This window comes from Pan troglodytes, chromosome 13, assembly GCF_028858775.2.
Source record: "Pan troglodytes isolate AG18354 chromosome 13, NHGRI_mPanTro3-v2.0_pri, whole genome shotgun sequence".
Classification (NCBI taxonomy): Eukaryota; Metazoa; Chordata; class Mammalia; order Primates; family Hominidae; genus Pan; species Pan troglodytes.
In genome coordinates, this window is record NC_072411.2 from 42,998,306 (window position 1) to 43,012,647 (window position 14,342).

The following is a 14,342-nucleotide window of genomic DNA, read 5'->3' on the forward strand; positions in this document are numbered from 1 at the left end:
ATACAATCAAAAGAATAATGAAGAGAAATATTTAAGTTCCACTTGAAATCCTTTGAATTGTCTTTTACCAAAGTCATCCTAGAATGTTAACTTTCCACAATTCCTCCACCTTGTATTCACCACGTAGAATATTTGATTAGGGAATCCTAGTAAAATGTATAATCTGATCAATACAAATTAGTTCAAGAACTCTCTTCATTCTTTGCTTGAAACATGTCAAGGAGTCATGTGGACTAACTGGATCATTTCCATAATTATACAAGAAATATATGCCATTCACATTGACAGTATACCCATATAGTAATCTATTAGTGAAATTGAGGTGCTCTAAATAAGGCCATTAACATTAAATAGCCACTGCTTCTATAATAGTGAAACCTGAGTTACTATCTACAGAGCCTACAAAGGGGTGTGCCACTAAATTTGGACACTCATGAGGGAAAAGCAATCTTTTAAAAATTTCATAATATGTAACGATCGTTTAAACTTAATGATAAATACACACACAAGAGAGGGACGTGATCTCACATCTGAGATGACATTAAATTAACTTTAGGGCAATTTAGATTTCATAGCACATTATGGAGTAGTGTTAGCAGACCGCAGACGCACACCCCATGAGGAGCCTTAAAAGACATCCGTGAGGAAGGAAAAATACTGTTTATATTTAAAATGTTATATACTGATGAAATGTCGACCACTGTTAGATGAATGTTTCAAATATTGGCAAAAAAAGAAAAACTTTACATATACTTTTTCTTTTTTCACTCAATATTAATGATAGGCAAAAAGTTCTAGCTCATATATACTCATGCAACAACTAAATAGAGAAATGGACACAATAATGAGCTAGAGGTAAAGAGAGAAGAGTGAGGTCTTGAACTTATTACATAATGGAGAATGAGAGATAATATTAAATGGTGGCTTTATCGATAATGCATTATTCTGATTTTGAAGCAAAATTGAATTCAAATATGCTCATGTTAAATCTTATAGGATGTCACAAATAATTTCTTCGTTTCTGTTTTTATTATAATTTCTACGATGTCCATTGCCAGAGAACGACAGGAATCATGTCAAGACCATCAACCATGAGAACTTGTGTTTCACTGCCTCAGGGCCTATAGGCCATTTAGCCATATTTGGATCTTTACTATGACTCTTATAATCCAAGCTGTCCAGGTAAAATAAAAAATCACACAACATGTATTATAATACATCACTCAGGGAATCCGCAGAACAGCTGAGCTTCTTAAAAACCTAGTACTGTAGATAATTTAATAACCACTGTTTTAAGAAGTTACAGTTTAAAGAGACAGAGGGGAAACAAAAGACAAAAGGAATCTATGTGGGAGAAAACAATTTAGAAACTGTCTATCTTATAGGTTGACAAATATTGCAGAAGACAAACATATCTGTGTAAAACACTTTGAAAATGCTTTCTTTTGCTCATGGAGTATGTGATTCCCCTACCCCTCCACACTAAATAAATTACTTTGTTGCTTGTTTGTTTGCGCTGATACTTAAACTGAGCAGATGTCATATGTTTTCATCCTTTTATTTATTCTTTAGTCCTCAATAAATATTTGTGAGATAAATGAAATAAATAACATCTTTCAGTCTCTTAGCACAAAAAATTCTGTTAAAATGGTACTAATTGTATGATTTCTTGACAGTCTAATGATTTTTTTCTGTGAGATTTCCAACATGACTTTTAAATTATTAATATGCTCTATGACTGATCAAATTTTGCAAAGTAAGCCAGGCAAATGACAGGGTTATCATCCCCATGGATATGCTGAGAGCCATGGTCATAATCTCCTTCCTTTCTTAGCTTGTACTCTAGAAAGTCAGTCAGTTGGAAATACATCCTCATTTAATCAGGGATTATTTCAAACCTCATGTAAACAAATTTTGTATGGAAATAAAAGTAAAATTATTCCTTTCTTTTTTTTTCATTTTTTCTTTTTCACTGTTGAAATACTTTTAGGGTTTGGATGAGAATAAAGAGAGTAAGTAAGCCGGGCGCGGTGGCTCACACCTGTAATCCCAGCACGTTGGGAGGCCGAGGCAGGCAGATCACGAAGTCAGGAGATCGAGACCATCCTGGCTAACATGGTGAAACCCCGTCCCTACTAAAAATACAAAAAATTAGCCGGGCATGGTGGCAGGTGCCTGTAATCCCAGCTACTTGGAGGATGAGGCAGGAGAATGACGTAAACCCGGGAGGCGGAGCTTGCAGTGAGCCGAGATCGCGCCACTGCACTCCAGCCTGGGTGACAGAGTGAGACTCCGTCTCAAAAAAAAAAAAAAAAAAAAAAAGAAAAGAAAAAAAGCAGTAAGTAAAGCATTGAGTAAATGTAGGAAACAAAGACCACAGAAGGCATAAAGGAATAAGGAGGTACTGAGAGGAGAAACCAAAGGGAAAAAGCAAAGAGGGAAAGGAAAGAGATAGCAAATGATTTTACACAGTTCCACATGTATATTTTTGCCTAATAAGCAATTTCTTTGTTATACAATATTCTCTCTGTAATACCCTAAGTATTATTATGCATCAACTTTTAAAATGAGATTTCATTAATTTATAAAATTACTAACCTTCTTTAGTACAATTGATCTGGGCTTCATCACTGAAGTCCCCACAGTCATTGTCACCATCACAGGCCCAGTGACCTGGGATGCATCTGCCACTGGAACATCTGAACTGATTATCAAAGCAAGAGTGAACACAGCCCACCTCATCACTCCCGTCCCCACAGTCGTCATCTGGAAAGAAACATCAACATGAGGCAGTGAAATCTGAACCATGAAGAAAATTTTTCTTATGAAATATCTAACTGGTTTTTGTTGTTGTTGTTGTTGTTGTTGTTTTTTGAGACAGAGTCTTGCTCTGTCACCCAACCTGTAGTGCAGTGGTGCGATCTCGGCTCACTGCAACTTTCACCTCCTGGGGCTCAAATGATACTCCCGGCTCCAGCCTCCCAAGTAAGTGGGACCACAGACATACGTCACCACACCCAGCTAATTTGTTTTGTATTTCTTTAGTAAAGACGGGGTTTCGCCATGTGTTGGCCAGGCTGGTATCAAACTCTTGGCCTCAAGCAATCCACCCTCCTCGGCCTCCCAAAATACTGGGGTTATAGACATGAGCCACTGTGCCCGGCCCTTTTATTTATATATTTATTTCCTATATAAAGTTTTTTTTTTTTTTGAAAAATGAATGATAATTGAATCAGTGGAACAACATTTCTGATAAACAGTGGAAGAATTATTTTCATCTTCATATTGCTTCTCCTTTGATTTAATATCAACTGCTAAACTGAGAGAAAAAAATCCTTGACTTTGGATTTTGAAGCTTAATTTCTACTCCACACAGAAATAACTAACCACTGACTGAATTCATCTATGCACCACGAAACAAGGAGGCAATGGTGACTGTAGGAATTTCATGAAATGATACAACCAATAATATAATTATTGTGGAAGATTATTACTTAAACCTATAGTTCTCATGCCCCATAGTTTATAATTCTATCTTCAATATCCTCCCTTTTTCCCCATTCTCCAACATGAGAACCCACTCTTTACCCCTCCTCCTTGGCTCCTCTGTATATATTTGTACTTGGAAACTGTTGTACAGTATCATTAGAAATGATTTATATTCTTTATTAACAACCATTTCGGGAGGGAGGGGAGAGAGCTGTGAAGTAAAATTAGATCAAATTAAAATAAATGGCTGGGAATGCATTGATTCCTATATAATTAATTTACCTGTATTTGGCGTAATTTAGCATAGTAATACAATTGAATATGAGAAAAAAATACCATTTGAACATAAGAGGAAACTGACAGAGTTGAGACTATCTGGGTAATTTCATAGCAATGTATAAGCTTCTCCTCCTGAGGTTACACGCATGTTTTATGGAACCCGAGATGTCCAGGTCATTTTCTCAATTGTCCACTTTACTACATGTTTGTAGAATTAGACTATGTCCAACATAACATTTGAAAACAAATCTCTATCACAGACCCATGGGGCAAATATTGAGTTCCATTATCTTTAATGCTAATTCCCACTGATGTGCTAGCTGCCCTCTCACCACTTGTCTTAGCCGTTTTTCTTGGCTCTGCAAGATTCCCCTACAAAGTACCTCTGAAGAAAGCCAGGCAGTCCAGACCGCCAAGCCCCCGATCAAATCAGTGCTATACAGTGAGCATTTGGTACTTGCCAGAGTCGCAGTGCCATTTGCTGCTAATGCATCTTCCACTTTTGCATACGAATTGGGTTAGTGGCTCACAAGTTGGGAATTCTGTGAAAGATATAAAAATGTCCAAAAGGTAACATGTTATTGACTGTGCACGACATAATTCGTATCATCTGATAATGTGATCAGAACTCCTTCCCTGTTCTCTACAAAGGCACAGAGGAAATGGCAGATAAACAAATACAGTGACTATAACTTCTTGAGGACATAGGACACACATACTTTTAATATACTTTAAATGAGTGCTTTCCAGTGACTGAAAGCCTAGGAGAATTATTTTATGAAGGATCATTTGGATTCATTATACTGCTAGAAAAATGAATAGATGTCAACTCCATGCACCAAGGGACTCAACATTCACTCAGTGGATAACAGCTATTGGAGCTGTACACTCTGGAACTGCAAAGTAATGTGTTTATGCTTTAATAGTGGAAGGCCTTTTCTGAATACAGAGAGCCAAAGATGAAAAGTCAGATCTCACTCTGCCTCTGAAAGATGTTAACATTATATGGTGAAAGTTAAAAAAAAATAAACACAATAAAATCATTTAGGTAAGCCAGTATCACCTAGTTACAAAGAAAAGTATGAAATCTTAGTCTACGAAAAAAAACAAAACAACAAAAAAAACACAAAAAGCTGAAAAAAAATAGCAAAGAATTAGATTTCAAGATGAATTTTACATAATTAAATCAAGAGAGCTCCTTACTAACCTTTAGATAATTATAACAGAAAGGCATAGAATTAGCATAGAAAAAGAGTTTGAAAAAGAGATAATTAGCCAATTTGAATATCAATAAATCTAAAAGACAACACTGTCATAATAAAATCTGATAATCAAGGTGAATAGCCAAAAAAGAGGGGTAACAGTAGTCAGAGAAAAATATAATTGCTGAACACTTTATGCAAGGAATTTAGAATTGCTTACTAATATGTCCCAGGAGAAAGTTTTATTTTCTCTAATTCATACATGGTGAAAGTTATTCACCTAGAGTTTATTTAAGTTGCTCAATATCAGACCTTTAAGCTCAGGAGAATATGAATAGCATTACAAATCTTCACACACAAGAGCTCATTTAAAAGATATTTAAAGAAGAAAAATAAGAAATAAGAAACTCTATCAGTTTAATTACATAAAGATAGAAAAAACTGATACACTGAAATAGACCTATGGTCCATATTCTTTCTGTTTGTTTGTTTGTTTGCTTTGATATGGAGTCTCACTCTGTGGCTCAGGCTGGAGTGCAGTGGCGAGATCCGGACTAACTGAAATCTCTGCCTCCTGGGTTCAAGCGATTCTCCTGCCTCAGCTTCCCAAGTAGCTGGGACTATAGGTGCGCACCACCATGCAGGCTAATTTTTTGTATTTTTAGTAGAGACGGTGTTTCACCATGTTAGCCAGGATGGTCTCGATCTCCTGACCTTGTGATCCACATGCCTCGGTCTCTCAAAGTGCTGGGATTACAGGCGTGAGCCACTGCGCCTGGCCCATATTCTTTGTTCTTGTGACAGCGGAAGCAAATGACATTTTGTGACTAATATTTGTTTTTCTATTTAAGACAACTGACACAGAATCATAGAATATATTTGAGGGAAGACAATGCAGAGAATATTTGTAAAATATTTGTAAATATTTCAAATTGTATTCTCTGCATTGTCTCAGGGCTACCAAGAACAACTGATGGCTGAACAGGCTTGACTTTGGCTATTCAAACTTCTTCAGCCAAATCTATTCACATGCTACTCATCAATCAATCAGTCATTTCAATTTTGTAGTTTTGAGCACTATTTTATTTTGGAGAAAAATATATGAATAACAAAAATATATTTCTCTGCTTAAAAAATGGACTAATTATGTCCAATCATTTTAGCTATAAGGCAACTGAAACTGAGAGAAATTAGACTTGCCTAATGATACATGTATCTCCTTAAGGAAAAACAGGTCTTAGAATTCATTTCATGAAGCTCCCCATCCAGCACTCTTTGTACTACACTCTATTACCAATTTCCTGTCTCACTTTCCCTTACCATCCATGAATGTACCTAAACCGTTATTTTAATCTTCCCATATTGTTAGCATATATTCAGCATAAGGTTTAAACATTTCTCATACATTGTTTCATTTTGCAAAGGAGTACTTTCTTGTGTTTATCAGAAATGTGTCTCTAAATATTTCCACTATTTTAGGATTCAGTTAACAAGATTTTGTTCATGTCAGCCACTCCTTCATAAGATTCTTCTCTTTGTTGCCTAACAAGATAGTGAGAACTCACATTTATGTTTCAAGAATCAGCACGAACGTTGTCCGAAATATGCTTTTGTCCTTAGATAGATAATAACTGTTTAGTGGATGTACTGCAGTGTAGAAGATGTACTGTAGACAAGAGTCATGGCATTTAAATGAACAGTGTTGGAAATTCCCATCATTTACAGTTTTTTAAAAATCTTATTTCTAAATTATATAACGCTATCAGCTTTTTATTTATTTTTATAGGGCAGATTGTACCAACATTCACCTAATCATCTCTGTGACAAGGTCTATTCCTGATAATTTCCTCCTAAGAGTTGAGGACTTCACATAGTACTCCAGGTAGTTAGTTCTGTACAAAATTAGATTACTAAGTATTTTCTTAGTACATTAACCAATGAAGTACATTGGTGATAGTATCTTTAGGAATTGAGAATTTCAGGTGAAATTACTGTAACTCCTCTAGAATGGTTTGTATTTTTACCTTAAAATTATGATATTTTTAAGTTAAAAGTTTATATTAGTACGCTTCCTGGCACATCACAAGTAGTTGGAATTAATAGTAAAAGAGGAGCAAATTAATTTTGCCTAGCAGTGTAAAGACTTATCTTGTGTGTTATCCTAAAAGTAATGCCTGAAATTAGAATTAGAGACTAGAATATTCACCTCCATTCTTAAAGTGGTAAAACAACAAATCAACTTTGGTCATGCAAGGACTCTCTCTAATATGTAGCAGAGCTGGGAAAAGAGCCAAGGACACTGGCAGAGACAGCCAATGAATGGTCTTCAGATGGTAACCATCTTTTATATTGGTAACTTGTCCAGTGATGAAATAATTTGATATTACTTCACAAATAACATAAAGAGAAAGGGGTGGCTTCATACCAGATCTGATGGATTTGGCTTTCTTGATTACCTGTTTCTTTACTTTTTAAAAAGCAATTTACTTGTGCAAGTTTACATCTAAGTACATTCATCTAAGGTATTGACATTTGAATGAAAATTATTGTAAAACTTAACAAATTTGTATTAAGTTTCATGATTACCAAAGTCACATCTTAAGACATGAATTTTAAGATAAATTTAACTTTTTAAAAAGCAGACAATGTCATGAGAGCCTAAATGTGATTAAAAAAAAAAAAAAGAGGTAGAAAGGAGGCAAAGACTTATATCAAAAGCTCTCCTGCAGAAACCCAACAAATATTCTGTCATGTAAGGGGAAGTACTAGAAAGAAAAGTGAAAATGCCTAAAGGCATAATTTAATCAATACTTCTAAGGAAGTTTCTTTTATTACCTAACGAGAGAGTGAGAACTCACGTTTATGTTTCAAGAATCAATACGAAAGTTGTCCAAAATATGCTTTTGTCCTTAGATAGATAATAACTGTTTAGTGGATGTACTGCAGTGTAGAAGATGTACTGTAGACAAGAATCAGGGCACTTAAACAGAGAATCAACTCAAGTTTTGGTTCAAATGAGTAAACAATAAAATGGGGACTCAGATATGGTGAGATCTAATCTTTAAAAATAACATTACATCTTTTTTGACTCTATAATAAGCTAATTTAAATTTTATCTCTCTTCTATAAACTTAGGAGCATATTAATCAATATTCTAAGTTTTGCTAAGAAAAAAATAAATCATCCTAAGCATCTGAAAACTTTTGAAACTGATGATACTTCATCGGTTGGGAAATTTTCCATGTAAATTTTAAAATTATTTCCAACTGTTAGATTTTAACACTAAAAAACAGTCAAAACATAAAGTGGAAATTAGCTCTGAATATATAAAAAAAGTTATCAAACTAAATTTAAAAATCTAATATTCAGTACATTCAACCTCTAAGAAAATGAGACATTAACCTTCTGCCCACACTGAATAAAACATAAACACATATAATGTAAATGTGTGCTTTAACAATTATATATCATATGTGATTAATTTTTTAATGATAGTTACATCATGTCTCTTGTTGTTAACCTTATAGTCCAACTTAGCTTATGGAGAAAAATTACCGTAGAGAAAAACATTGGGAACTAGAATAAGGCTGAAGGGAAATCACTGAAGAGAGTAATTATTTAAAGAGAGATATGTACAGGAGGAAAGTTATTAATGTTTCATTTCTGTTTCATTCTCAAAGTACTATGACTGAGTAAATCACTCAGCTTCTCTGGTTTCAGACTTCTGGTTTATAATCTTATCTCTTGGGTCCTCTAAGTCCTAGAGATCAAGAAGTCAGAAGAGATATCATCTAGAAATGCATAATACCCTGAAAGCATTTAATGTAGCAAAAAGTAGGATTCCCACTTGAATAACTCCCGGGGTTATCACAGCATTATAATAAATTACCATAATTGATTATTGTGTTTTAAAAACCTCTTAAAATAAATTTAACATTTTTCCTGTTCTTTCATATTAGTGTTAATTTAAAAGTTGAAAATAGCATCTGAATATATGGATTTATTTCTGGATACCTGCTCTGTTAAAATGTCATTATGAATTCTTATATTTGACAAAGATTTAAATATTACACACAATTTTTTATTTCTTGACTTTGCATAAAAATTCTTTGACTTTGGATACAAATTGCAGGACACTTGCAAGAATTACCTGATTAACTCTGAAAAAGAGAAAAATTATGAACAAAAATGGCTTACATGTCATCAAGTTACAATTATAGAAAGGAAAAGAAAACTATATTTTATCTTGGTAGTTACTTAAACCTCATAGAATATTTAATATGGATTAATGGACTGTTAAAAATCTTCTATTATTACAGGTAGTATGCTCAATTTACCTATTATATATTTCACTTAAAATTTATTGTCAGGTTATATGTAAGCTATTATATAAATGGCTACAAATGTCTTTCTCTCAAGGGTAATCATGATTGGTATGGTACTCATATTTATCCAGTATACAAAGCTTAGAGGAATGTCTCCCAGGAAGGTAGATTTCAAATCTAATTCAGGCTTCTTTCCTGTCTCTGACCTAGGAATTTTCCTTATTCCTCCTCCTTGTCCCCCAAAATAATATTTTTAAGTAATTTGTTAATAAAGTCTCAAAACCTATGCCATAGGTGTGTTTGAGATCATGTAACACCTGAGCTATATAGATAAATTTATCCTTCAAAATTATGTATGTGGAAATTGCATAGAAGATTCAAGTTAAAATTAATGACCAGATAAGAATATTGTACGAGTCCAGATTTAGGAAAGTATTATCTTCACCTGAAAAAGACAATAATAAACACATTACCTATTATTTATTGAATATATGATACTAGGCTAGCTGTAGATATATTACCAATACACCGATACTCTTGACAATATCCCTGCAATTGTTAACACTAACACCAATTTGCAGAAGAAAACAGTATATCCTGCCTAAGGACATATCACATAAATAGCAAGTGGCAGTGAAGTTTGAATACAACACTCTGATCAATGCCAAAATACATTATTTTTTTCACTATACCATGCTGATTATACTAATACTTTTAAAAGAGTATTTATAGCTTAGAAAGATTTGGGAAGGAATTAAAAATTTAATTCTTCATTCTGTAGTTTACGTCTAACATTTAAACTCCAATTCTAATTTTTACCTGTCCTATGGTACATAATTAAATATTGTTATGAAAAGTGGTGCTTTTAAAGATTACACATTCACTAGATTCACTGAGAAAATACATTACATTTCTAGATATTGACACTAGTTGTGGCTCCCAAGAATTAGTACTTACATAGGACAGACTTCAAATGATCCAATAGAGTAAATGCATTTTGGAGAAAACGACATGAGAGTAGTGTACCACAAATTGTCATCGTTTTGCCACTCTTTCCTTGCTGTCATATAACAATCTCATTTTATATACCAAGTATAATGCCACATACAAAAAAAAGGCTTTGCAGGCAGGTAAATGTGGGTTCAAATCCTGACTGTATCGCCAATTAATGTGTGATATTGGGTAGTTACCTAACATCTCTGAACAGAGGTCTGTGATTTGCAAAATGGAAGAAAATATCACTCAAATATTTTATTGGTTCAAGATATTTAACTGAGAATTTTATATCAGATAGAGTTCTAGGCCTTAGAAATATGTCACCCAGAGTGAATGAATGAGTGAGTGAATGAAAGAGTGCTAGGCACTAGGAATACAATATTGAGTATTCTCACTTTTCAGAGTGCTTACAATCTACTAGGGAAGACATTTGGAATACAATTAGGTGATTTTAATAAATATCTGATAGATGTTATTTTATAGGCAATGTAATGTGTTATTACAGTACACAGCAGAAGTAGCCAAACTAATCTCGGCTATTTATGTATTGCTTCCCAGAGAAAGGGATATAAAACTGATGTGAATAATATGTTTGAATTAAGGCACATGAACAAGAGGAGAAGGAGTGCTTCTACAATGTTCCAAAGAAAGAGACAGAGTCATGATGGCCCGGAAGTGAGGGTATATAAAATGTTTGAGAAAATGAAAGAATTTTAGAATGGTTGCAATAAGGTATAAGATAGAAGTAGTGAAATAGGCTTGCAAGACAGAGTTGGAAATGATCGCTATTTAAATGACAAAGTATTAGAAAGTCAAAGAGAACACCTAGGAAGTACATATACAATGAGACTAAAAGAAGTGCAAGGAAAAAATATTGAATAGTTCTGACAATATGGCAGACAATCAGGAATGTTAGGTAAAATAACAACCAAATATTTCAATATATAGGTAAATGTATACAAAGAATATAAATTTTCAGAGCCCAGAAATAAAAGGGGTCCTAAAAACTAGAATTGTGAGTGAATGATATATAAAAACGTTGCCTGTGCATGCATGTGTAGTTTTGCCTCCAAAGGCAGTAAAAGAAAGCTGGTTCTGTAATCTATCTAGATGCCTGGGTTTTAATGTCAACCTGGGACAGGAGAGAATTCTCTAGTTCTTCAAAAGATGCCAACATAAGCTAGGACCTTCAAAGTCTAAACTCTAAGTACAAGGGTGAGTTAGCTAATATCTCCTCCTAGTAGAAAGAGATATCTCAGCCTAGACTGTGAGAGGGGAAAAAAGTCCCCTTGAAAATAGATGATCACAAGGCTATAATCAGTCACGAGCTCTACTTTCTGTAATTCAGAAATCTTAAGTTGAAAAATTCAAAAAAAAATTAATCCAGGCCATGTAATAATATTTCAGAACAGTGACAGGGTGCTCAGGAAAGACATCACCCAAGAAAGTCTTCCTAAAATTTCCACATGGGACAAAAAAAATTAAACTTACCAATAATAATAATTATAAAATAATTAAAATCTGGTGAGTAAAATTCAGCAGACCTAACAAACAACAGGATTAGATCCAGAATATCTTTAGATATTTTTAAAAAATCTATCTGTAGAGGCTATAGATTGAAATCTGATAGGCAATATAAAATAGGTAAGTCAAAATGTATTTAAAAGGTAAGGAGAAAAATAAAAACCACGTAAAAAGACACACAGAAAAAATAGGCAGATTTGAAAAGCAACCAAATAAGACATTCAGAAATGAAAACCGTAGTTTTGGAATTACAAACCGCATGAACAAGTTAAATTACAAATTAGTACACTTGAAGAGAGAATTACTAAACTGGAAGATCTGAAGAAATCACCATAGTTGCAGCTCAGAGTTTAAGAACAATATAAAAGAGAAATCATGAAGGACAGAATCTAACAAACTAATAGTTGTTAAAACACGAAGGAGAGAAAATCAGGACGGCAAGCAATATTTAAGACGACAATTTCTTAAAATGTCCCAGAATTTAAGGAGACATGACTTTAGATTCAGGAAGCAAAATCTATTTTGAAATAAGTAAAAATAAATTCACATAAACACCGTAGTGAAACATCAGGATCTCAAGAACACATGTATAAAACCTAAATTAACCTGCAACAATTTTAAATGTTAAACCTGGAGTGAGAAATTTACCCACCACCCCCACTGAAAAAATAAAAAGAAGTGAGAACATTTTAGAAAATAATTTACCCACCCTCTCAAAGAAAACAGTGAACATATATATGAGGGTTAGGTAGAGACAGAGGAACCAGAAAAATATAAGAGGGAAGTCAAGAAATATCAGTCACTGAAGGCAAGACAAGTGTTTGAAGGAGGAGGACAGCAGTGTTCAGCGCTGCTCAGATAAGTTAGATACAAACTTGAAGTGTGCTGCTCAGATTTTTTTTTTTTTTTGTAAGTCTATTGAGCTTGTCAAAGACAGTTTTGGTGGAATGGTTTAAGGGGAAAATAAATTTCCAGTATTAGTAGACTGAGTGGAAGATGGATACATAAAGTTTTATGCAACTTTTCCAGGAAATCTGAATGTGAAGAATGTAAGAATTAATGTGATCCTTAACGAGAGATACAGGATTAGAAGAGAGTTATAGTGGTGGTAATCTTTCTTTAAGAGGGAAAATGTTGAACATACATACATAAATATTGATAGGAAGAAACTAGTTGACTGAAAAACTGAATAGGAGATTCAAGTTGCATTTTCTGTTTTTTTAATACATTTTAGCACAACAGAAAAATCTTCCAAGTCAAAGAATAAACTCATATCTAACAATGATAATTCTCCCTGGCAATTAAAATAATTACTACTAAAATGAATGTAGGTTTAATGTAGTCCTAAAGTTAATAATTAAACAATGAATTTAGATTTTTTATCCCAAGAAATAATTAAGAAAATAATAAATTTGATAACTTAGAAATGCCAAATAACATGTGACAGATAAAATCAACAATGATTAATTTATCTATAATTTATATTAAAACTCAAAATACATGTGAAGTATCTCAAGTAAATTAATTTGGTTATATATTTTAAGACTTTACTTCAGGAAATTTCAGCCTTTTTTTTTTAGTGTGCCTACAACACTACAACTTCCAAGAGAAAAGGAATAAGACAAATTATATTTCATAGTGACAACCTTTTAAAACTACAGAAATTTCAAAAATGCATCATTATGTTATGTGGCATTTCATTGTTTTTCTCTCATTCAAATTCATACACTGCAATTATTCACTATAGCAGTATATAAGCACAAGGAATAGACACTTCAAGGCCCTGCAGTAGTAGTGAGGTTGCCTGGGGTACTTTTCTTTCAGTTTCATTTTTGCTACTTTTAAAAGTAGCATATTATTAAAATGAGTAATTTTTTATCAATTTGCTTATACACACTGACTTTCCACTGAAAATAATACACCTTGAGATTCCTTGTTCCTAGCTCTGTGGTTGATGTCCATTTATAATTCTGATATCTTGACTCTGCTCAGGCTACCCAGGCAATTGCCTTTTATTTTTCATAAAAGGAAAGCAAAGCACTCAGGGAAAGAGAAGCAAATGACACTTCAAATGGATCAGACTTAACTTTGATAATACCCAAAATAGACAGCTTTGGTTATTACATCAATACTGGATCAAGATACGATTATAAATGGTTTCTAAGAATTCACTCTTACTTATTCTAGTTATAGATCTTTCTCCCAACATGTAAAAAACAACATAAAATTTCCCAAGAAATCAAATTATCAGTGAGCTTCACACTGCCAGATCCTGATTGCAAATGAGAAATCACAGTGTCATTAAGTGTGAAGCGTTAGATGTCACTAAAACTAGCACATTTTAAAAATGTTTCCTGACACAGAAAACATAAAAATCACTAAATAGAAAGAACGTTAAAAAAAGAAGCATGCACTCAATGAAAGGGGACCTACGAGAATTATCAGGGTTAAATGCAAGTGTAAGGCAGTATTACTAAACCTAGTCATGCCTGATAGCTCACACATGTTTACCAGTGTACATTTATAG

At 33.5% G+C, this 14,342-nt stretch overlaps 1 protein-coding gene across 1 annotated transcript in view; it reads right to left on the bottom strand.

Annotated features, from left to right (window-relative positions):
- Positions 1-14,342, bottom strand: part of LRP1B (LDL receptor related protein 1B) — a 1,946,873-nt gene that overhangs the window by 713,470 nt on the left and 1,219,061 nt on the right. Inside the window, exons 22-23 of the mRNA XM_063790432.1 lie at positions 4,230-4,310; positions 2,599-2,766 (exon numbers count right to left, since the gene is read on the bottom strand). Of these exons, the coding sequence (XP_063646502.1) occupies positions 2,599-2,766; positions 4,230-4,310 (249 nt within the window). The remainder of the gene's footprint in view (positions 1-2,598; positions 2,767-4,229; positions 4,311-14,342) is intronic.